This window comes from Natrix helvetica (genome assembly GCF_964273705.1).
Source record: "Natrix helvetica genome assembly, chromosome: 7".
NCBI lineage: Eukaryota > Metazoa > Chordata > Lepidosauria > Squamata > Natricidae > Natrix > Natrix helvetica.
The window spans coordinates 23,109,084-23,132,686 of record NC_138558.1 but is presented as its reverse complement, the minus strand read 5'-3'; the positions used below and the strand labels follow the sequence as shown (position 1 = coordinate 23,132,686).

General features: G+C 39.4%; 1 protein-coding gene across 4 annotated transcripts in view; it reads right to left on the bottom strand.

Moving 5' to 3' along the window:
* NPNT (nephronectin) overlaps positions 1-23,603 on the bottom strand; it is a 68,489-nt gene that overhangs the window by 28,542 nt on the left and 16,344 nt on the right. Inside the window, exons 3-5 of one of the 4 annotated variants that reach the window (XM_081959936.1) lie at positions 7,258-7,308; positions 3,252-3,344; positions 1,737-1,829 (exon numbers count right to left, since the gene is read on the bottom strand). In XM_081959936.1, the coding sequence (XP_081816062.1) occupies positions 1,737-1,829; positions 3,252-3,344; positions 7,258-7,308 (237 nt within the window). The remainder of the gene's footprint in view (positions 1-1,736; positions 1,830-3,251; positions 3,345-7,257; positions 7,309-23,603) is intronic. The other 3 variants (XM_081959937.1, XM_081959938.1, XM_081959939.1) reach the window with 3 other exon arrangements.

Below are 23,603 nucleotides of genomic sequence, written 5' to 3'. Positions count from 1 at the left end.
GCATGGAAATGCCGAAAATCAGCTTGCGCATGTGCACAAGCCAGCTGATTGTCTGGTGTGCATGAATGCTAGAATCTGGAAGCTCAGTTTTTCTGGAGTAGCATGCACGACGTTTCCATGTGAGCTTTTTGGCAGTCAGTGCCGGTTCGCCATCACTTTACTAGATGAAGTGAAACTGTGCTTCCAGGATCAGGCTTGTGGATCTGTATGTCTATATGTATGTATGTATATTTTTATTGTACGCCGCCCCGAGTCCCTTGCGGAGAGGGAGCGGCTAACAAATTAAAAATTTGAATTTGAATTTGAGGCTTGGAAACCTCATCCATGCTGAAATCCATCCACAGAGGTATGGAAGGACATGACAAGTCAGCAAAATTTAAATTCTTTTCAACTTCTCTTTGTTCTTGCCTGCTACATGCTCCAAACAAAAGTTCAGCTGGGGACAAGACAGCCATCTTCCCAGCCATCAAAGAGCTCTAACTGTAGGGTCCATTGTCCCACTGATAATTACAGACTGCAAGTGCACCAGCAGAAAACAAAGGGGCTACTTACCCTCAGTTCAGCAGGTAACAATATAAATGTTTAAAGAACCTTAAGGACAATTTCCTGGACCGGAAGATATGGTAAAATATTGATCCCAGGTTAATTATTCATAATTAATAGCTTACATGGGTTATAACCTGAATCTTGTGAGTGATAGTTCCAGTTAGTATAATAACACTTAACAAGCCACATTGTCTGATAGTTTCCCTGTTGCAAAAGTTATATTTTCTGAATAAACTCTATCAAACATGCAGCATTATTTTAAATGAACTTGCTATTCTCAAGATATGATGTGACTCCAGGAATCCCTGCTGGATGGGATTTCTAGAAGTATAATCCCAACAAATGTATAGAACTTCAGGCCTATAAGCATTCAGCTTCCAATTACTATTGTCCCATCACATTGGGCTATCTGAAGAAATGCACCAAGGACCTGCTAGTTGTCACAGTTAGCAGACTTCTGGGAAAAATCTAATTATCTTCTTGAATAATATATTGCAAAGGGCTAGGAAGTCTGCTGTACCTCTTAATCAAATATATCAAAGATCAGATCTATCCATTCTTCCAGCTCAAATTTTCCTATTCTGCAGCATCTTAGATACAATAGTTGTCTTTCTTATCTCTTGATATTTGCTAGGTCTGACATTATCCAGATACAGCACTTTCTACTTATGTTCTTCTCAATCTCTAGGTGGAGCATCAAATCCTGGATTTTCTGCAAATCATAAGCCTTTTTTCTTAAATGCGACAAGAGATGTTTACAGTTAGCCTATAAAGCTTCAGGATTGCCTGTAAGTTATATTATCATTGCCATTGCTCATACTATACCGTGCATGCATTTTACATGCTAATACTAGCACGACTGTTCCTGGAAGAAGGACATTAACAATTACTACAATTAGAACGCTTACTTAACCTTATAGAAGCAAGCAGCATGTTATCAATTAAAAAAAAGAGTGTAGAAAAAGTAGCATACATCAGGAAGAAAGTTGTTGTGGAAGAGAATTGTTTGGAAGATAGGGTAACCGTCTTAAGGAAGTGCCAATGCTCAGTCTAATTGCATGCTGCCTAGATTGCAGGCTTCCTCGTGGCAGCCAGTGGTTTGTTATCCTTTCAGCCTGTTTGCAAAAGAGGTTTCCGTTGGTATTGAAGCCGTGCAGGTGGACCACCTGAAATAAAAGGATTGTCCTCACCCCTCCAAGGCAAATGTGTGGCATGATCTTCCGCAGTGGTGAAAAAAGATGGTTCACTGGACCAGTGTGGAGAGGTTGCAAACAGGTGTGCAGCTTCACAATGGAGGAGAAGGCATAAGAGAAGTCAAATGACTGAAACTCAGCAACACAACATGGCACTTTATTAGAGGAAATACCGTTTTTGCACGTGACATTCAACTATCTCCGTTCTCTTTAAAAGAGGAGCAGCAGCAGTTTAGATTCAGGGGAAGAGACAAGCTGAATTTGCTGAATAAATGCTGGATTTGCAGCATTTGCCTGAAAAAGCTGAACGTTAAACTGAGATATAGAGAAGTCGCTGCTATACAAACCTTGAGAAAGTGAATCTTCTTGTAAATCCGAAGTCAGAAATTATTTGAACAGATGATTTATTTATTTATTTATTTATTTATTAAATTTATAAACCACTTCCTCTCCCCGGAGGGACTCGGGGCGGTGTACAGACAAAGGTTAAAATACCATATACATAGAAAGACATCAGAACCCCGTAAAAACAAATTAAATAAAAATCTGTAAATAATAGTAAAAATTAAAACAACTTAAAAATCTACCCCAGGAATTTAAAATACCGGCCAGGAGGATTGAAGATTAAAACTATGATTGGGCCAGGCCAGCTAATTGGAACAGGTGGGTCTTGAGTTTCTTGCGGAAGGAGCGGAGGTCAGTGGTGATTCTAATATCGGAGGGGAGGTCATTCCAGAGGGTTGGGCCCATCACAGAGAAGGCCCTACTCCTTGGCGCCGCCCGCTGGCATTGCTTAGTGGACGGCACCCAGAGGAGTCCCTCTCTGTGAGAGCACATCTTCTACTACTGGAGCACCAGAGGTGGTATTCAGCAGGTTCTGACCAGTTCTGGAGAACCGGTAGTGGAATTTTGAGTAGTTCAGAGAACTGGTAAATACCACCTCTGACTTGCCCCGCTCCCACCTATTCTCTGCCTCCTGAGTCCCTCGTGTTGGTGCCTGTGGTGGCCCGAGCACTTTACCAGTGAAATTGGTCTCTCAAGCTCCGTTTTCAGCTGCGACGGCCTCCTGCAACCCTCTGCCAGTGAAAACGGAGCTTGGGAGGGCCGTCTGCAGCCCTCCCAAGCTCTGTTTTCGCTAGTAGAGGCACCATGGGCTGGTTCTCCACTGTTTCCAGGGTGGTCCCGCGGGCCAGATCTAAGCACCCTGCAGGCCGGATCTGGCCCCCAGGCCTTGAGTTTAACACTCCTGTCCTAGAGAATGAACGAAGCAGTCCCTCTGCTGTATAAATTACTTTTCCTATATAATTCTGATAAGGATCAGGCAATAGCTGTTAGCTACAATGAAAACAAAGCAATAAACTGAAGTTTTATAAAGAAATTTGAGTTTTATTTGTTTTTCTTTCTCTTTTTTGGTTTCGTTACCTTGGTTGCTACAATGAAAACAAAGCAATTAAGTGAAGTTTTATATAGAAATTTGAGTTTTATTTGTTCTTCTTTCTCTTTTTTCCTTACCTTGGTTGCATATTTTCCCAGTGTATCCTGGATGACATTTGCATTTGTTTGGGCCAATACATTCTCCATGCTTACATCCAGGTTGACAAACAGCTGTGAATACCCAAAAAGAAGGCTATTATTCTTCTCTCAAATTAAAATGCACACATGATTAAAGATATTAAATAAATTTTCATGATCTTTGTAGCTGTTGTATTTTGTTACCTGCTTTTATTGTTGTTGTTTTAAAGTTTGTTTTGAGAAGTTAAAAAAAGAACAGCAAGGTCTTCACTAACTGTAAAAAATATATTAAATAGTATCCTTTATTAGAGTTAGAATAATGTAGTAGTACTGCATTTCGATACTGTATGTTTCTACTACAAAACTCCACCTCTAGACACATTTTCCCAAAGAAAAAATAAATAAAGCTGAGTTATTTATAAAACAAACAATCATAAACAAAACTGGTCTCTTGCCAAAAAAAATGTTATCTTTTTGCCACAATCTTTATTTGGTATATGTATTTAAATACGAAATCTTAGCTATATTTTGTCATGTAAAGAAATAAAAAAATTGTAACAAATGCAAGTTGCTAATCAAGGGTGTCAGAATTAAGACTCCTTGGGTTGAGTGGGTGGGTGTGTGGAGGGACAGGGGCTGCTCCCAGGAAAATTACTAGAAGGTTGCAGCCTTTAGTGCATAACTAATCCTTCTGTCATGGTGAATAAACAGAAACTGCAAGGAGATTGCTTTTAATTAAATGCAAGGTAAGTTTATCCTTCAACAACACTTTGTTAGGTTCACATTTTACAAGGTGGTAAATTCTGTCAAAAACATCCCTATATATATGATACAAACAACATAGAAAAATTAGAATACTGTGGATTGACAATGACCTTATTTAAATACTCTGTGAATATGACTGTACCATGTTTCCCCAAAAATAAGATGGGGTCTTATTTTCTTTTGACTCCCCCTCCCAAAATAAGCACTTGGCCTTATTTTCGGGGAAGGTCTTATTATTTTTGAGGTCCAGGAGGCGGCAAGTGTGGTCACCTTATGGCTGCTGCTACGTTGCAATATTCTTATTTTGGGGGGACAGCTTATTTTATTTAGCACGTGCGCTTAAAAGCCCGATTGGGCTTATTATCCGGGGAGGTCTTATCTTTGGGGAAACAGGGTATGAAGAACCATACCTCCAGATTAAAGGACCTAGTGTGGGATCAACTTAAAGCAAGGACTGACCTCTGAAAACTGAATGGTTTTTCTAAAATTATTAATTTAATTTAATTTAATTTAATTTAATTTATAGACCGCCCCCTCTCCCCAAAGGGACTCGGGGCGGTGTACAGACCACAGTAAAAACAATATACAAAAATTAAATATTTTTAGAAACCCATAAAAACAGATTAAATAATAGGCTGTACAGTATAGTTAAAGATTAAAACAACCTAAAAAACCTACCCCTAAAACTTTAAAAAACAGGCTAGAGGGACACAAAACTACAGTTAGGCCAGGCCAGCTAAGTTGAACAGGTGGGTCTTGAGTTTCTTACGGAAGGAGCGGAGATCAGTGGTGATTCTAATATCGGGGGGGAGGTCATTCCAGAGGGTCGGGCCCATCACAGAGAAGGCTCTGCTCCTGGGCGTCACCCGCTGGCACTGCCTAGTGGACGGCACCCTGAGGAGTCCCTCTCTGTGAGAGCGAATCGGTCGCAGGGATATATGGGGCAGGATGCGATCCCGCAAGTAGCTAGGTCCTGTGCCATGGAGCGCTTTAAAGATGATTATGGAGCTACCTGATAATCTTCGCTTGCTGACAAGAAATACCAATATAACGAATAATAATTTGTTTTACTGATTAAATTTTAAATGGAATGTATGACTTTATAAAGGATATTCTTTATTCCAGATAAGTTTATTATCCCAATGGTTGAAAGTGCATATTTACAGTTTGTTAATATGCTTTCAGAAATCTTTACTGTAGGCAGGTGGTTTTTAATCTTTGAGCAGTTCCATATGCAATCTTTTCTTCTATCATCTTGGAATGACAGTGCCAAATGCAGGGAAAATAATGTTCTGTCTATTTTAAATATAGCAGGCATTAGAATTCCAGAGAGATTTTCAACTGGTTAAATCACTGCCACTTTAGATTAGAGTTCTGTATGAACCAATCCCAGCAAATAATGTACTGCTTTACATTTTGAAAGTGTTATTTCATTGCACTCATGAACAAAAATAACTCCAATGCCCAGAAGTTAAGCTACTTGGATTTTTCATGTAATAGTACATCTATACTGTAAATCAAGATAATATATGGCGAACATTCCTTAGTGTAGAACATAATATTGGAATGTCTCCAGAAAGTTCAGTGAAATTATTCAGACAGTAATGTCTGAAGCAGATTCTCAAATACTATTGCAGGCAAACAAGTTGCCACAAGGGAGGTTGACACTGATTTGGAAACAAAGCCACCCATAATTTTGGCCCGAGAATTGGAAATATCCAGATAACTTAAAACTTAATTTTCTCTTGAAATATCTGGGCATGGACTTCAGCCCAAATAAACCCTGGGCTGAAGTCCATTCTAGGATTCCTTGCTTTATCTTCTGCAGCAATTAGAAGATTGGGAAAAATCTCAAAATTATGAACATAGTCCATAAAGGAACAACATTATCCCTGCATAGAATCCTCATCTCAACTTCTTTACTAAATGTCAATGTAATTTTTTAAAAGAATGATTATTATAGCAGCATCCTAGATGAGTGGAAGGACTGATTCCAGTCATAGGAAGTCTCATTCCCCAGAAAATACTGGGTATTCTTCTCCTACATTCAGTCCATATGGCACCCTTGGTGGTAGCAACCCTATTCTATACATAATTATATGCTTGTAAGCCAAATTCCAAGATTCACTTGGATGTATAAAAAGAATAGTGTAAAGAATCTTTCAGAGGAATATAACCCTGATATCAAATCTGTTGGACACCTTAATGTGAAGCAAACTTGTTGAGAAGTAAATCTTTAGTGAGGTAGATAGGTATTTGCTTAGGAACTTTTAAAGAGCTATTGTGATTAGAAATATTCTGAATCCTTGTCAATTAGTTCTAATTGAATTAGTAAATATATTTCAGATTCCACAGCAGAGGGTCTTGTCTTGAGTTATATGCCTGTATTACATAAATCAAGGCACTGGGCAGCTAGATTAATTTTATGGGCACTGGGCTTTGTCACTTGGGCTCTTTCTAGATGTGTTGGGACTGCAACTCCTAGAAATTCAATCCTAACAGATCTGGAAAGCCACTGGTTGAGCACAGCTATTGAATTTTGCTGGGCAGTTGCAGATATCATGCGGTTAATAGCTATTAGCTTGATGGCAGTGTGACCACCACTGGAGGCCAATTGTGGACAGATAGTGGGCTTTCCCATGTAGTTGGTTGGCGAGTGTTGGAAGAATCTGCTGTACTAGATGGGCCAACAGTACAATCCAATAGGACACCACATATGCTATGTTTTCTTCTGGATTTTGGACGCCTAGATAGGACCAGGCTAGATACAATCAGAAATATTTCTAAGGAAACATACATAGAGGTGCAATGCAATCCTAACAAGATTTGTTCATAAGGAAGTTTCATGGTATTCCCAGGTAAGCATATAGAACATTGCTAGCTTGGTCACTATTTCTGACAGTGATTCATATAGACATTTGCATGCAACAACATTGAAATAAAGGACCATGTTACAGTATAGCATTGTTTAACATTGTAAATTGAAAAACAACGTAGAACAGACTTTCCTAATATCTTATCTATAAAACTGAAAATGATGCCACAATTGATTCATATTAGTTAGGGTATCCTCCACTGTATGGGAATGCTTCAAAAAAGTGTTTCGTTGCCTTAAAATAATAAATAAAACAAATACACATTTCTTCTAAGTTTACGTAGAATGTTATTTCCCCAAATTATCAGTTACAGCTCCAAAACACCATTGTGCCAAAAATTATTTTAAGAAATATGTTCAGCTAACCTTTGGGTTGGCACCTTATCCTGGCTATTCTCTGCCTTAAGATGTAGAAAGCTGCAAAACAAATTTCCATAAAAAGCAATTCAAGCTGTTTTTTAAAAAAATATTCCTGAAAGGAGGGTGAACTTGGATGGGATTTTATCAACTTGCTACATTCCTGCAGACTTAACACACACTGAGCATTCTTTTTTTTTTTCTGGAACCCAAAAAAATAATAATAAACAAACTGGGACACATGTAAAAAAAGAATGCCTTATATGTCATTAACTTGCTATGAGGGTTTGCAATGAGATACATTCTGTATAAAATTAACAAAAAGACATTGTGTCATGCGGCTCCTTTTTGACCTATTAAACTCCAAAGGTAGTGAAATAGGCTTCCTAATCTCACCACACAATACATTGTGGTAAAACAGTTTATTCCAAAATCCCAGTTCGAATGCAATTGAAATATTCAGAATATTTTTTTTCTTTTAAAGAAACAGTGTCCTTTTCTATCCAACTATAGCATCCATTTTTGGCCCAATTGACATCACTTATAAATTTAGCAAAAATAATAAAGAACCTTTGGGCATCTTAGAGGCTACAAGTGCACAAAAGCTCAAGACAACAAACTTAGTGACTACTAAGATGCCATAAAACCCTTGACAGTTTCTGCTGTAGAAGATTAACACAGCCATTCATTTAACAATAGCAATAGCACCTAGACTTATATACTGCTTCATAGTGCTTTCCAGCCCTCTCTAAGCGGTTTTACAGAGTCAGCATATTGCCCCCAATAATCTGGGTCCTCATTTTACCAACCTTGGAAGGATGGAAGGCTGAGTCAACCTTGAGCCTGGTGAGATTTGAACTGCCAAATTGCAGATAGTCGGCATTCAGCAGAAGTAGCTTGCAGTACTGCACTTTAACCACTATGCAACCGAGGCTCATAAATTTAGGAATTTAAGTAGAATGTTTTATCAATTGTGAGACAATTGATAATTAAAATTGTTGCATTTTTAATACATTGGATTACAGCAGTTTATAGATTGGGGGATTTTGTGTTTGTTTGGCGTTGGCTTGTGTGATATATGAACTTAACCATTGTTGTTTGTAAAGTATGATTTATGCTTTAGTATTTTTCTGAACTAGGCTATTATGGCTTATTCAACAATTTATACGTTTGCCATTATTAAAAAGCCAAGATTTAAGATGTTTGTCTGGAATTGGGAAGGTCCAGCATCAATTGATGCTAAGATGCCCATGAGATTTCACCTTGAGCTCAGGGGTGAAATCCACTTACCTTTGCTACCGGTTCGGTAACAATGTGAGTGCGCGCGCCCACCTCTGTGCATGCACAGGACCTCCCATGCATGCGCAAAGCATCAAAAATGGTGCGATGACGACTGGGTGAGTGGGCGGAGCCTGCTACCGGGCGCGCCTGCAAAGGTAAGCGAACAGTGAGGGGGGAGACTCCGCTGTGGCACTTGATTTGGATTAGCTAGAAAACAGGAAATCCTGCTTTCTAGCTGATATAAATCACGCATCACAGCTGATCGTCAGAAAAACCGGTTCGCCTGAACCGGTTTCATTTTTTTAAACTTCCGGTTCGGGCTAACCAGTAGCACTTTTACTACCAGTTCGGGCGGACCAGTCCAAACCGGTAGCATTTCACCCCTGCTTGAGCTCCTAGAGATAAAGTGGGATAAAAAATCAAAATAATGTTAGCAGTAATGATAATAAGGCACTCCAAGGACATGGGGTCCTGCAATCCAAAGTAGGTTAAAAGGTTGCAATAATTAATTTGCTGCAGTTGTAGCATTGGGTGATTTTTAGCCTTTCAAGCCACAATGTCCCAAAATTGAAATTAAACTGAAATGCTAGAGAAGAAACACAACAGCAATAGCATTTGGACTTATATACCATTCCGTCATGCTTGACAGCCCTCTCTAAGCAGTTTACAGAGTCAGCATATTCCCCCCCAACCATCTGGTTGTACCCACCTTGGAAAGATGGAAGGCTGAGTCAACCTTGAGCTGTCACAATCGAACTGCTGGCAGTGGGCTGAATTAGTCTGTAATATTGCATTCTAACCACTTTGCCACCACAGCTCGGTAGCATTTCAGTTTCATTTCAGTTATTTAAAATAATGTAATTCAAGATCTAGAGACAAAAAGAGTAAGTTCTGACCTAGATCTTGTTTAGGCCGAATAGCAAAATCGTGGTCCATTGTTATGTGAACTAGCAACGAAGAAAAGGCAGTTGCCTGTTCTCCCTACCTCTCATGTATGAAGAGAGTTTGCTTGCTCCTGTTGTTCACTTGTGCATCATGAAAGTAAGAGAGAAAAGCAAAATTCCTAACGAGCACAAATCTTATCACAATGGATACTGTTTCCTTAAAAATGCAATGCATATTCCCTTTGAAATTTTGCCATCAGACTTTTTCAAACTATCATTAGAGAGGAGGAAAAAAAGAACAACAGAATCTCATTCTTTTCTGGGCAAACAAAATAATGCAATTCTGTATTAGTCCAGTTTATAATATTTCAGATTCATAAACTAAAACTTAAGAGAGTGAAAATAACCACCCCATATTGTACTTATTCTCTCTTTTTTTTTTTTTTTTTGTAATGGAAAAGTTTTATACTCTGGAACATGAGCATGATCAGGGCCAAAAACCTGATTCTCAGAATAAGCTACCTTAAATTAATATACAGAATTGCATTAAAAACATAATAATTCTTCTCCCCACCAAAATAATGTTTTCCCCTTCCATGATATCTTTTGGCAACACTCAAAAACAAATTCCACAGTTAATAATAAACATGCATTAAAAGGAACATTAATGTTTTGAAAGGGCAGAATTTAACAAGTAGTTTTAGCCCCAAAGCATAAAAAAGAAACAGTATTTTCTCAAGCATTGTTTTTTTTTTCTGCAGCTGTAGCGAGAGAGCAGAAGCATGCAAAGGGCTGAGTTGTAATGTTTCCTGGGCTCTTTTTGATGAAGCTCCCTATAAATTTTGTCTGCGTTTTAGTGAAGTAGTTAAACAAAGTCAGTGTTTTGGAAGCATTTTCATGATCAAAGGGGTTTTCATGATGTTGGCTTAGAAAGTAATTTTAGGAACAGAAGTGGAAGATGAGCATTCTTTGAAGCTGAAAGCAGTTTTCTGACTGTGGCAAACTACTATAGTCCAGCAATATATTGTCTTACATTTCTGGGCTGGCAATGAAGTCTTTAAATCTGATCACTAGTAATCCTCACTTACCATCCACAACAGAAGCCGGCAACCCTACTATTAAGTAGCATAGTCATTAAATGCAGTATCACGTGACTTGCAACTTTCTGCTAGCTTCCCCATCGAATTTGCTTGTTGGAAAATGGCTGTGAATGTTGCAAATGGCGATCACATGACCACAAGATTCTACATGCCTATTGGTTGCCAAGCATCTAAATCAGGGGTGTTGAGTTTGCGGCCCACAGACCGGATGCGATCTGTGCTGGCCACGCCCACTCCCCATTTAACAAAGGGGGTTGGGGGTTGCGATACATCACGTGACGTGTCATCATGAGTTTGACACCCCTGATCTAAATCATGATCACTGTAACAGCCACAAGATCTTATTTGAAGCACCGTCATCATTTCAAATGGTCACTGAAATTATGGTTGGTAAACCAAGGACTATCTGCAATGTCTGCGGACTTAAAACACATGAAAAGTTCTTAAGATACTTGTACTAATGTGAAATATGCTTGAAAGGTCAGAGAGTGCTTTGCGTGCTTTTACTACAAAGTGTGCATCGTTAACCATGCAATCATAAACAGATTTGTTCAGAAGGAAGTTTTAACAATTATATTCACTTATCTTGCTTAGACTTGGTTTGTTAAGCTACGAATTGTTGAGTAGAGTATATACCACATGTTAAAGTCAACCACATGGGTTATAACTTTTCATAGTTGGATTCATGCAACACAGAGCAAGCGAAACCAATCAAACAAATGGACCGTATTTGTGTTAGCACACTTCTTTATAATTTGCATTTCAGCAATACACGTGCTTCACCAAAACAAATAAACCATATTAGGAATTGGAGTGTTCTATAACTGAAGCCACTTGGTCCTTGTAGCTTCTCCTCTAAGTGTTAAGCTAGATGTAAATTTTAAAAAAGATGCAATTTTATTCTGCAGAAATGTCGATGTTGTCAATAAGCGGGGGTTTTGTTCTAAAAAAGAAAAATATCAGTAGAAGAAAAAGCTAAAAATTTAAAAAAAAATCAGAAACTAAACTATTTCCTGTACATATTTGCTTTTCACAAATTACTTCAGCCAACTCACAGTTATCTTTAAATGAGGCAGAGAATCACACTAAAAGTAGGATTGATCGATTGGCAAGCGTGGAAAGTATACAATTCAGGATTTTATAATAAAGTGAGCAAAACTACATCCTATGACAGGGGTGTCCAAACTTGGGAACTTTAAGACTTGTGGACTTCAACTCCCAGAATTCCCCAGCCAGCTGGCTGGGGAATTCTGGGAGTTGAAGTCCACAAGTCTTAAAGTTCCCAAGTTTGGACACCTCTGTCCTATGATAACTCTTCATAGGAGGGGGTACAATGAGTCAGAGCTTATTAGGGAACCATGGTTATGCAGTGGTTAAAATGCAGTATTGCAGGCTAACTCTACCCACTGCCAGAAGTTTGATTTCCCCACAGGCTCAAGGTTGACTCAGACTTCCCTCCTTCTGAAGTTGGTAAAATGAGGACCCAGATTGTTGGGGGCAATATGCTGATTCTATAAACTGCTTAGAGAGGGCTGCACTATGAAGCAGTATATAAGTGCTGTAGCTATTGCTATTTCACTCTTTCTAAGTTTTTGTAACCTTCTTGCTTATCTGAATGGAGTTGTACCTTTAAAATTATCATCTCTGCAAACTGAATAATCTGTCATGAATCATGAAAGCTAAATCCTGCTAACGTAATTTATTTATTTTTTCATCTTGAGCTGGCTTTAATAATTGTGAGAACATCCGTCTCTAAAGAGTTTTCAATATCCTTTCAAACCAATCAATGGTCTTTGACCAAGTTAACAGACATCACAGAGGTCTTTGCACACATTCATGTATACAAACTTTCTGCAAAAATAAACGATCTGCATGTAGCTGAGTAACCCAGATGGTAAGTTTTAAGAGTTTGAAAACCACATTCCCAGCCACAAAAAAAAGGTTATAATTCAGCAACTACAAAGAACAGATGATAATTATCTTTAGATAAATTAGCCCCCAAATATAATTTAGATATTGTTCTCAGCCCCTTTTATCTTTTTGAAGTAATTTAAATGAAGCTATCTTGTATTTTAAAATAACTGATTATGTGTTTTAAAATTCCTAAATCTAAAGACTACCCTATTATGCTGAAGTTTTAAAAGGAAACATTTTACACCTCTGTTATTGCTCTACTTTCAGAGTACGTAGAGAAGAGATCGCATGTAACACAGCTTAACGTTTGTTTAAGATGATATACATAAAAGAGCAGCAATCAAGTTTAATAAGAATATGTTAAGTGATACATCAAAAGCAAATATCTGCTCTATGGATTGTGGAATAAAGAATGGTGGAAGTCATGTACTTGGGACATGTCCAACTTATTTCATGACACATTGGGATTCTTTAAGAAAACATGGAAGGGTTCCAATACTTCGGATCACATCTGTAAGTACATAACACTGAAGCATCAAGGAAATTAAACCCAACACATATCATATTTAGGACACCTATCTACAGGTAATCCTCAACATACGACCACATTTGAGCTCAAAATTGCTGTTGCTAAGCAAAAATTGAGTCCTGCCCCATGTTACCACCTTTCTTGCCACAGTGATTGAGTGAATCAAGTTAGTAACATGGTGGTAAAGTGAATCTGGCTTCCCCATTGACTTTCCTTGTCAGAAGGTCTCAAAAGTTGATCACATAAGCCTGGGACACTGCAACCATGTGTGTCTGAATTTTGATCACATGACCACGGGGATTCCGCAATGGTCGTAAATGTGACAAAGAGTCATACATCACTTTTTTCAATGCCGTTGTAACCTCAATCATCATATGAATGGTTCTAAGTCAAGGACTACCTGTACTGATAAGTGATCCAGGGTCTCTACATTTTCCTAGTAAGGATGTTTATCTAACCTACCTTTGATTGATCTAACAATCAACAGAAAGGTAAAAAACTCATAATGTCAAACGGTTGGAAAGACATGAAGGGCATAGCAAATGCAGCTGCTATAATCTAGATTTCACTGTTATTTCTTTTCCCTTACTCCTTGTCTTTCATTTCTTCAATGTATTAGCCATTACTTCATATCTGCACTTTGTATTGTGTTGTCCATCTCAAAAGAGAATACTGTAGTCAGTGGTGGGTTTCACTTATTTTTACTACCAGTTCGCCCGGCGCGTGCATACTCGCTTCATGTGCCGTCTGTGCATGCACCTGGCCTTCTGCGCATACAGTTTGCTCTCTCTCTCATGCCTTCCACATATGCGTCCAGCTCCAGCCTAAAAAAACATGGCTAAATAGGACAGCACAGCACCGGGGCAGGTGGGCAGGGCCACTTGCGATCTCTGCTACCGGTCCGCCTAAACCGGTCTGAACCGACTGAATACCACCTCTGATTGAAGTGTGATACAAATGTATGTATACTATTTCCTGCAAAAGCAATGAAGCTAAATTAAATGCTTTTATTTACAGCCACCCAGTTAATAGTTCTGCATTATACTATTAACCTCAAGGTGTATAATCCAAATTGCCAGCCTATTTATATTAGTAAAAGTTGCCTGCTCCTTAGGAGTGATTTTGGCTGGGTTATCTCTGCCTTAAGGAACCAAATTGGCTCCAAAATGGCATATGATCTGTTTATTACAGAGAAAACAACAACAATTTTGAAAAATATCCAGAAATGCAAGTTCACAAGTGGCCAGTCTTCTCCAACTTTCATAAAAGTCAAAATTTCAATTATATATTTAAAGACGTAGAATTTCATTTTGCCAAGGTAAAGAATGGTATGTGCCTTTGAGCTTTTCATATTAACCGCATCAAATTTGCTACTTGGATTTTCTTTCATTTTAATAGAGCTATTGTCAACTTTACTAGTTCAGACAAGAAACACAACCTGATGAGCTAATTCTATTTTATTGTAAAGCTACCTTAACAGAACTCTATAAGTTTGAAAGTACAATTTCCTCCCCATCTCCTTTACAGACAAAGAAATTAGAGAGGGTCTCTTTTGAAACTCTTGCTCTAATCGCTATCTAGTTACAATCTATGCTGGGTCTTATCCGGCCATTTCCTAGGTAGTGTCTCCAGGCCTAATTTTGCAAGATCTTTCCCATATTCTATTGTTCCTTGCTTGCCACAGTTGTTATGTGAATCACTTCAGATGTTAAGTGAGTAACACTTAACTGAATCTGGTTTCCCCAGTACACTGCAACCATTATAAATATGAGTCAGCTGTCAAGCATCCAAATTCTGATCACGTGACTGCAACGGTTGTAAATGTGAGAAATTGTCGTTAAATTTTTTCTGTGCTGTTGTAACTTTGAAAGTTCACTAAATGAACTATTTTAAGTCGAGGTCTGCCTGTTATATGTACAGTTTGAACTGAAATGCAGGGTTTTTTAACAGTCCTGATTTTTTCTGCTACCTGATGCCTCTCTACACCTCCATGGGTTGCAACTCTCCTGTGGAGGGAATTGTGATGAATTCCCCAAAGCTGCTTACAGATGTCATTTTGGGGGGTTCAGAGTCCCTTCTACCATGTTTCCCTGAAAATAAGACAGGGTCTTATTTTCTTTTGACCCCCAACATAAGCGCTTGGCCTTATTTTCGGGGAGGCCTTATTATTTTTGAGGGGCAGGAGGCGGCGAGCATAGTCACCTTGTGGCTGCTGCTGTGTTGCAATATTTTCAGGGAGGGCTTATTCTTGGGGGGAGGGCTTATTTTAGTGCATGCGCTCAAAAGCCTGATTGGGCTTATTATCTGGGGGAGGTCTTATATTCAGAGAAACAGGGTAGGAATCTCTGGAATTAATTAATCCTGAAAAACAGACACATCCTGTTTCCGGTGTGCCTATATCTACAGAGTTACTACATAAATGCACAGTCAGAACCCCAAATTAAGCCTCTAGGATACAAGTTCCTGAACTGCAGCTGGCAAGGTTATTTCTTCAACTTTAGTACGGTTACTATCAAACAAATCTTTCTGACCATTCCAAAGAATATTTTTAAATCAGAGCAGGCTAGGCTGATACGGTATAAATAAACCAACCAGCCAAATACTGCAAAGTATTTCTATAAGAAGTAACTAAGAGTTGGTTGCTCAGGCTGTGATCTTAACAGGGATCTTGCAAATAAGCAGAATGATCCCTCCTTCCTTATGTTACATATCCAATGTCTCTTTTCCAGAATAATTTTTCCTGCCTTTGGTAGGCAGGAAAAATAAAGGTGAATATTTGTAGCTCAAGGTTGAAATGAGGGGTCCTTGGTGCTTTCTGACCTTGCTTGTTTTCTTGCAAACATGTGAATACCCTAACTAGGTACTATTGAGCACTGATGATGTTACCTAGTTTGAGTAATGAAATGTTTGCAAGGAAACAAGCAAGCTCAGGTACCAAGGACCCCTCAGTTATATATGTACCTACACCCATACACAAAGAGCAATCCTCAACATGCCAGCCTATAACCTCTTCACCCTTAATTATCTTTAAAGGGAAAATGGTTGCACTACCCAGATTAATATCTTCCAACGATTAACAGAATTTAAAAAAAATGTTTATATATCCAGAATCTCCCCAGCTACCCAATTCATCTACTGCTACGCTATGTTGCTTTACTACAGGGGTGTCCAAACTTGAGAACTTTAAGACTTGTGGACTTCAACTCCCAGAATTCCCCAGCCAGCCATGCTGGCTGGGGAATTCTGGGAGTTGAAGTCCACAAGTCTTAAAGTTCCCAAGTTTGGACACCCCTGCTTTACTATGAAAGAGTGTGCTGAGCTGCTAATAAAATTAGTTAAAATCCCAAGGTAGGTTCAGTACAGTTAGTCCTCAGGGTACGACCACACCTGAGCCCAAAATTTCTCTTGCTAAGTGAGACATTTGTTAAGTGAATTTTCCCCTATTTTTACAACCTTTCTAGACACAGTCGCTAAGTGAATCACTGCAGCAATTAAGTTAGTGACAAAGTTGTTAAGCGAATCCGGCTTTCCCCATTGACTTTGCTTGTCAGAAGGTCACAAAAAGGGAACCACACAACTCTGGGATGCTGCAATCCATATAAAAATGAGTCAGTTGCCAAGTATCTCAATTTTGATCACATGACCATGGGAATGTTGCAATGGTCGTAAGTCGCTTTTTTCAATGCCCTTGTAACTTTGAACTGTCACTAAATGAAGAGTTGTAAGTCGAGGACTACATGTAGATATTAAAAATAGCTTTTGCATGTGCGTGCAAACTCACACACGCATACACATATACAAGTCACAGCTACTGATGTTAATTTCTCATGCACTGGTCTGTGTCTATATTAGAACTCTTTTTTCTTTTCGACTCTTTTCAAATTCTTAGATAAAATCTAAGATCTATAAAACACTATCTAATCTTTACCCTTTTCCTTTACTTTTGATGTGAATAATCACATAAAACTGGGAACGGTTGGGGATGAGCTCTTTCAGACAGCACTAATTTGTTGCTAAAAGAAATAATAAAACTTGGCTTTAACATTAGGGATTTCTAAGTTGACTGTTGTATGGCCAAAAATGGGAAGGATATTATGGTGATCAGTGTCAGCCTACAGTTGCCATTCAGATTGCATGCCACAGTACCCATCACTTGTTACTGCCCAGTGATCACTAAAGAGGATGCTTCAATTCCCACAGTTTTGACTCCTAGGCCAAGCGACTTCTTGGAACTGGAAGATCATATTGCACAAAGGGAGTATTTAATTCTTTGCATCTCTTGCTTTGAAGTCCATGAAATCCTTTCTCTTCTGAAGCTTCCAGTCTTGGAAAGCATAAGTGGAAATTTCAGTAGTATGAAGACAGGAGGGCAACTTTTTAAAACAGCTCCTATTTTTGATACCCATCCACTGTTCTGTTTCTACTGATGTTATTTAGTTTGGATAATTAAACATCTGCAAGAAAACAACTAAATTCAGACATCACCAAGGACACCTCTTTTTAACCCTAGGGTACAAATATTCTCTTTCAGTAAGTACCCAGTATTTCCATATCTTTTAATTAGAAAAAAAATGCTGCTTTCCTTTTGAGCTGTATACAAGAATTACATTTTGATATAAACAATGCAACTTATACAGAACTTGAAACCTTTATCAGGGCTGTGGCCTTTTAATTTAAACAGACACACACACACACACACACACACACACCAAGACACACACACAGAGAAAAAGATATGAAAAGGCAATTTTCATATTAAACTCAAGTCAGGAAATCAGAATAGTTTTGTTTTTCTTTTATTTTGTTTCATTGTCCTGAGAACTTTTTCCTCAGCCATTTTTGGAACCAAGCTGAATGGATAAAATCCAAATAGATTTTTAAAATGTTTTTCATTATAAATTATAATGACTTCTATACCAGTAATTTGGCTTCTCACAGGAAATAAATGGGCTAGTAGTGCTGGATCTGCAAATAGGTGTAAGATGAAGATAAGAGTGATTGCTGTTCCTGCTTTTACAAGGACCTCAATGTGTCTCCTAAATTGTCATTCTGTGCTGACTCTAGAGAATGTAGAGATAGCTGAACTGTGAAGATACAAGGGCTTGGAAAACTACATTCCTGTGGAAGTTAGGAGTTTCCTTCCTCTTTAGCTTTTCAGCTGTTGTGTTCTACTTACACTAACAAAGTAGCAATGGGAAAAGCAGACATTCAGATGTGTGCAATTATGACACCATAATTATATACATTTTGTGGTACAAATCCATGACTGGATCAGGCTTAAATCACCTTCTGAACCTTGGCTCACCTCAAACCTTGATTGTTTTCTAATCAAACAGAAATAGCTTACCGAATAATAAAACCCACTACATCTAGTTGAAATCTTGAAAAAAACATTAAGAATTAAATTTCCAGCCAAGACAAAGGCAAAATAAATCTACATAAATATATGGAATTAATCAGAATTGTCTATCAGGATTTAGTGAACTATTCTGCCGTCATTGTCTTCAGGATGATTAACGCACTGTATATAATACAGGTGGATCATCTGTTCAGTAAAATTTAAAATTGGAACAATGCTAGAATTCTCACACAGATTTGACTGCTATCATCAGCTTTCTGGAAAGACTAAGAAGAACGTAGCCAATATAGAATTGAAAGTGAGGTGGGAACTATTCATACATGCATACAAGAAAATAAAGAGTACCCAATATGAGCAGCCCTTGGTGCTCTCTGAGCCTTGAGTGTTTTTTTGCAGACATTTCATTATCCAAAATAGGCAATATTATCAATGCGCTGATGATGCAGAGCAGCAATGATGCTATCTAGTTTGAGTAATGAATGTCTGCAAGAAAACAACCAAGTTTTGAGAGCATCAAAGATATCTCTTTTCAAACCTAAGGTATAAATATTCTTTATCAACATCTAATATTTCCATATCTTTTTGTAAGAAAAAATTAAATGCCGTTGCCTTCTTCTTGAGCTATATACAGGAATTAAATTCTGAGCTACTTATACAGACCATGACACCTTAATCAGGGCTATAGCCCTGAAAAAGAGAGAGACTGATTTATGTATTGAATAGATAGATATATAGATAGATAGATAGATAGATAGATAGATAGATAGATAGATGATAGATAGATAGATAGATAGATAGATAGATAGATAGATAGATAGATAGATAAGAGTTGTGTTAAGCCCTGCTAAAGTGAAAGTAACCTTTAGATGACCCTAGTTGTTAACTGCAACTGTTTTGGAGGAAAACTTAGAACATTCATATTTGGGCAGGGTTTTTCATGTACTGCAGTGGTGGGTTGCAGGCGGTATGCTCCAGTATGGTCGTATGGGTACCGTTTCGGTACGGTGCTCTGGAGGGCCCACCCACCCATCTGTCGTCCTTACCTGTCTTTAAACTCTTCGGCGCCTGCGCGACTCTCTGCCGAGCAGATGGAGCATCGCAGAGGCGTCGCTGGAGGGTGACGCATGCACGCACTGTGTGCAGTTGCGTGCACACTGCATGCGTTCATGTGGAGGACGCCAGGCTCCGTTGCAACCGTATTGGTTGCAACGGGATCTGAAACCCACCACTGATGTATTGTGATTGGTGAAGGCCCTGTGGGCCCAGAGTATAAATTACAGGGATTTGCCTGTTGTTCCACAGTTCTAGTTTTGAGTCAATAATTGCTTTTGTATCTATGCTGGTCTATTCTTGCCTACTACACAATAAAAGATATGAAAATACTATCTTCATATTAAACTAAAGAAAATTAGAATAGTTTTGTTTTTATTTTGTTTCATTGCACTGAGAACTTTACCTTCACATGTTATGGCAACTAAACTGAATGGATATAATCCAGATAGATTCTAATACATGAATTGTCCTTGAATTTTTGAATTTTCAGTAAACAGAATCCAGAGAGTTTGTAATGCCTGGCAATATCATTTAAATTTAATTAATTTTAGTTTAATCTGCTATGCTTCTGATTCCCCTCCCCCTTTTCCTTAATTTGTCCTAGGTATGCTTATGACTTTCAAATTACTTGCTGCCTGACAACTGCCCTTTCTCCTTGTAGCAAGGCAACTCAGCTGAAAGGGATTATTAAGAATACACTCTACCTTTACCAGAGTTCATAATAGCTTAATTCTTTATCGCTCTGTTGTAGAGCATTATTGTTCCAAGGTCATTCGTTTGAGCATATTTGCGAAAATAGCTTCAGAAGAATGGCAAGGGGGTCAAAGAAACATGGAAAAAGCAAACATGCCAGTCCAAATGGCAGGTTGATTACTGTGCAGACATGGCAAACTGGCAAATTTATTCAGGAACTGTTGTAAGAGAATACTTCAAAACTTAGATCACAATCTTCTAAAATTTGTCTAGACATTATGACAGATGTTGAGAGAAACTTAATGCTGATCTTCTTGTGATAACCTGAAAGAGGATAATTAATCAAGGATATTAAATAGGATGTGATGCTGACTTATCCAGCTGTTCACAATATCTTCTACAAAAGCTATTGCAAACATCTTTTAACTGAGTAGTCTCTAGCTATTAAGAAATAGTATTTCATTCATCATCTAATTCAGCGGTGTCAAACTCAAGGCCCGGGGTCCAGATCTGGCCCATGGGTTCTTAGATCTGACCTGCGGGGTCACCGTGAAAGAAGCAAAGTTCTGGGCCGCTGTGCCTGTTGGTGAAAATGGAGCTCTTGGGGTGGGGTGTAGGTAGGTAGGTAGGTAGGTAGGTAGGTAGGTAGGTAGGTAGGAAGGAAGGAAGGAAGGAAGGAAGGAAGGAAGGAAGGAAGGAAGGAAGGAAGGAAGGAAGGAAGGAAGGAAGGAAAATTATTATGAGAGGAATGGAGGGTCTGAAGGAAGTCCTGCCTTAGCACTTGGCCACCACAGGTTTCCCTGACACAAGTGATGTTGATCTGGCCACCTCGGCCCCCGGAGGTCAAACACAACTCTAATGCAGCCCTCAATGAAATCGAGTTTGACACCCCTGCCATAGGCAGTTTTAGAAATTGAAAATAGTGAATTACGCTGGATCAGTATTTTCTTTGTAAACTGGGTACTGACTATCGTGTTTCCACGATAATATGACATGTCCTGATAATAAGGCCATGCCACATTTTTCTGGTGGGCAAAAATATAAGCCCTTCCCCGTAAATAAGCCCCCTGGACAACCCCCCACCTCCAGCCAGGCAGAGCGCCACTCACCAACCTAGCAGTGTCTTGAAGGTGCCAAGCCGCAGGAACCGGAGGGGGGGGAGGCAAAAGCAATTGTGTTGCTTGGCACCTTCAGGATACTGCTAGGTTGGTGAGCAGCACTGCACCCAGCTGAAGAGAGGGGTTTCCGGGCAGCTGCTCTCTTGCGAGCGGGCTCCTAAAGACGGGCACAGCCTCATGGGTGAATGGCTGTGTTGCGCTGTCGCAGCAGTGCAACACAACAGCCATGAAGTGACCGTGCTCACAAGCAGCTACCCGGCAAACCCCCTTTCCAGCCGGGCACAGCACCATTCACTGACCTAGGGGTATCGCCAAGCCATGTGAGCGCCTGTTCGCCATTGCCCCGGCTGCCACGGTTTGGCACCTTTGAAATGCCAGTGAATGGCGCTCTGCACGGCTGGAGAGGGGGGTTGCACGAGTGGCTGTTCTGCTCTCGCTCATGCGCCTCCCAGCCTCATGATGCCCTGGTCCAGCTCTCCCTGCAGAGCCAGGGCACCTCCGCTGTTGCCGCCACCACCACCACCATCCCAGCATGGCTTTTTCGGCAGCTTCCAAACTGAGTCTTCCAGCAATGGCTGCTCTGGGTGTACGCTCTATAGTTGTGGGCCAGCTGCCAGCAGAGCGTACAACCTTAGAGCGTACACCCAGAGCGGCCACTGCTGGAAGACTCGGTTTGGGAGTTGCCAAAAAAGGCATGCTGGGATGACGGTGGTGGCAGTGGCAGGAGCCGGGCACTCATGCAGCTTGGCGATACCCCTAGGTCAGTGAATGGCGCTGTGCCCGGCTGGAAGGGGGTTTGCCGGGTAGCTGCTCATGAGCACGGTCGCTTCATGGCTGTTGTGTTGCACTGCTGCGACAGCGCAACACAGCCATTTGCCCATGAGGCTGTCTTTGGGAACCCGCTCGCAAGAGAGCAGCTGCCTGGCAACCCCAAAACAATAAACCCTCCCCTCATAATAAGGCCCAAGCCATATTCTGTGAGTAAAAAGAAAATAAGACCCTGTCTTATTTTGGGGAAAACACGGTAGTAAATAGTTCACCGTGATTATCCTGCAGAATAGAGAGGCCAACCGAGAACAACCTCACCAGCTTGCCTTATAGTAAATCAGTCTCCCCGGGATAGCTGGATCAGCTGTGCTAACCATTTTGTGAATGGGTGTGCATTTGTGCCAACCATTTCTTTGACTACAGAAGATAGCCTTAACATTTCAAATATATCAAAAGATTACAGTTTTCTGGTCCTTTTCCTGGAAAGGTTAATACTAAGATTAGATGGATCTGTAATCTGGCTAAATCAGCCATTCCCCAACCTCGAGCTATTAATTTGCTTACTTACATAGCATTTTAAAGAGATATATAAACAGGCAGAAGAAGAGATAAAAAATACAAGTGCATAAATATGAAATACAAAATTATTCTAGACATTTATTTTTTATTTAGTTAGTTTGTCACTCATGTAACAAGATAACAGGAATAAGAATAAACATGAATAAGAACATAGGAAATGGATACGAATAAATGGACAGGGTCAAGGACATTAGGCATGCTGGTGCGCTTATGGCTGACCTCTTAGGAACGAGGTGAGGTCAACATTGAAGCATTCTCTTGCAATTTAGCGTTTTGCCAAAGTGTTGGAGGTTATTGTGTAGTTAGTAATTCTGGGAGCTTTGGTCCCTGTAGATCAGTGCTTCTCAAATAGTGGGGCGGGCCCCCCAGGGGGGGCGCGAGGCTCCGTAAAGGGGGGCTTAGCTCAAATTATTTTATATATTTTTGTTTTGCAGGTTAAAGTTTTTTTTTAATATTGTGTTCCTTTAAATCCTGTGCTCCTTTAAATCTTTTCTGCTACAGTTAATAAAGCTATTCTTTGTTGTAAATTGATCCACATTTCTTTCTTTTTTTATTCTCTTATACGTTAATAAGGATACAGTGTTATGCAGAGGTGTACTTATAACAATTTTATAGACAAATGATACTATTTACAGTCGCGCGGGGCGCGCAAAATGTTTTCTTCTTCCTAGGGGGGGCATGACAGAAAATAATTGAGAAGCACTGCTGTAGATGAAGAAGTTTACCAAGTTGGAGACAGACAGACTAAGAGCATTTTCACCTTTGGTAATGGATGGTTTTGAGGCAATATTATATGCATCCCAATATCCAGAAGAATTCTTGCAAAGACTTACAACACCTTTGTCAAATCTCAGGTCTCTTCTGCCAGAGATTACTTTTATAAAAACTGAGGTATTGATCAGTCAAACAGTTTAACCTCTACTAATTTCAATGGGAATTCAATAAGAAAATAAAAGGAGAGAGAGAAAAATAATCAAAAGAATACCTTGCTATTGTATAATAGCAACAGGAAACCCACAGTATTTTGATGTACAACCCAATCTTTCAATTCTGCATTATCCAGGTATTATTTGAAAA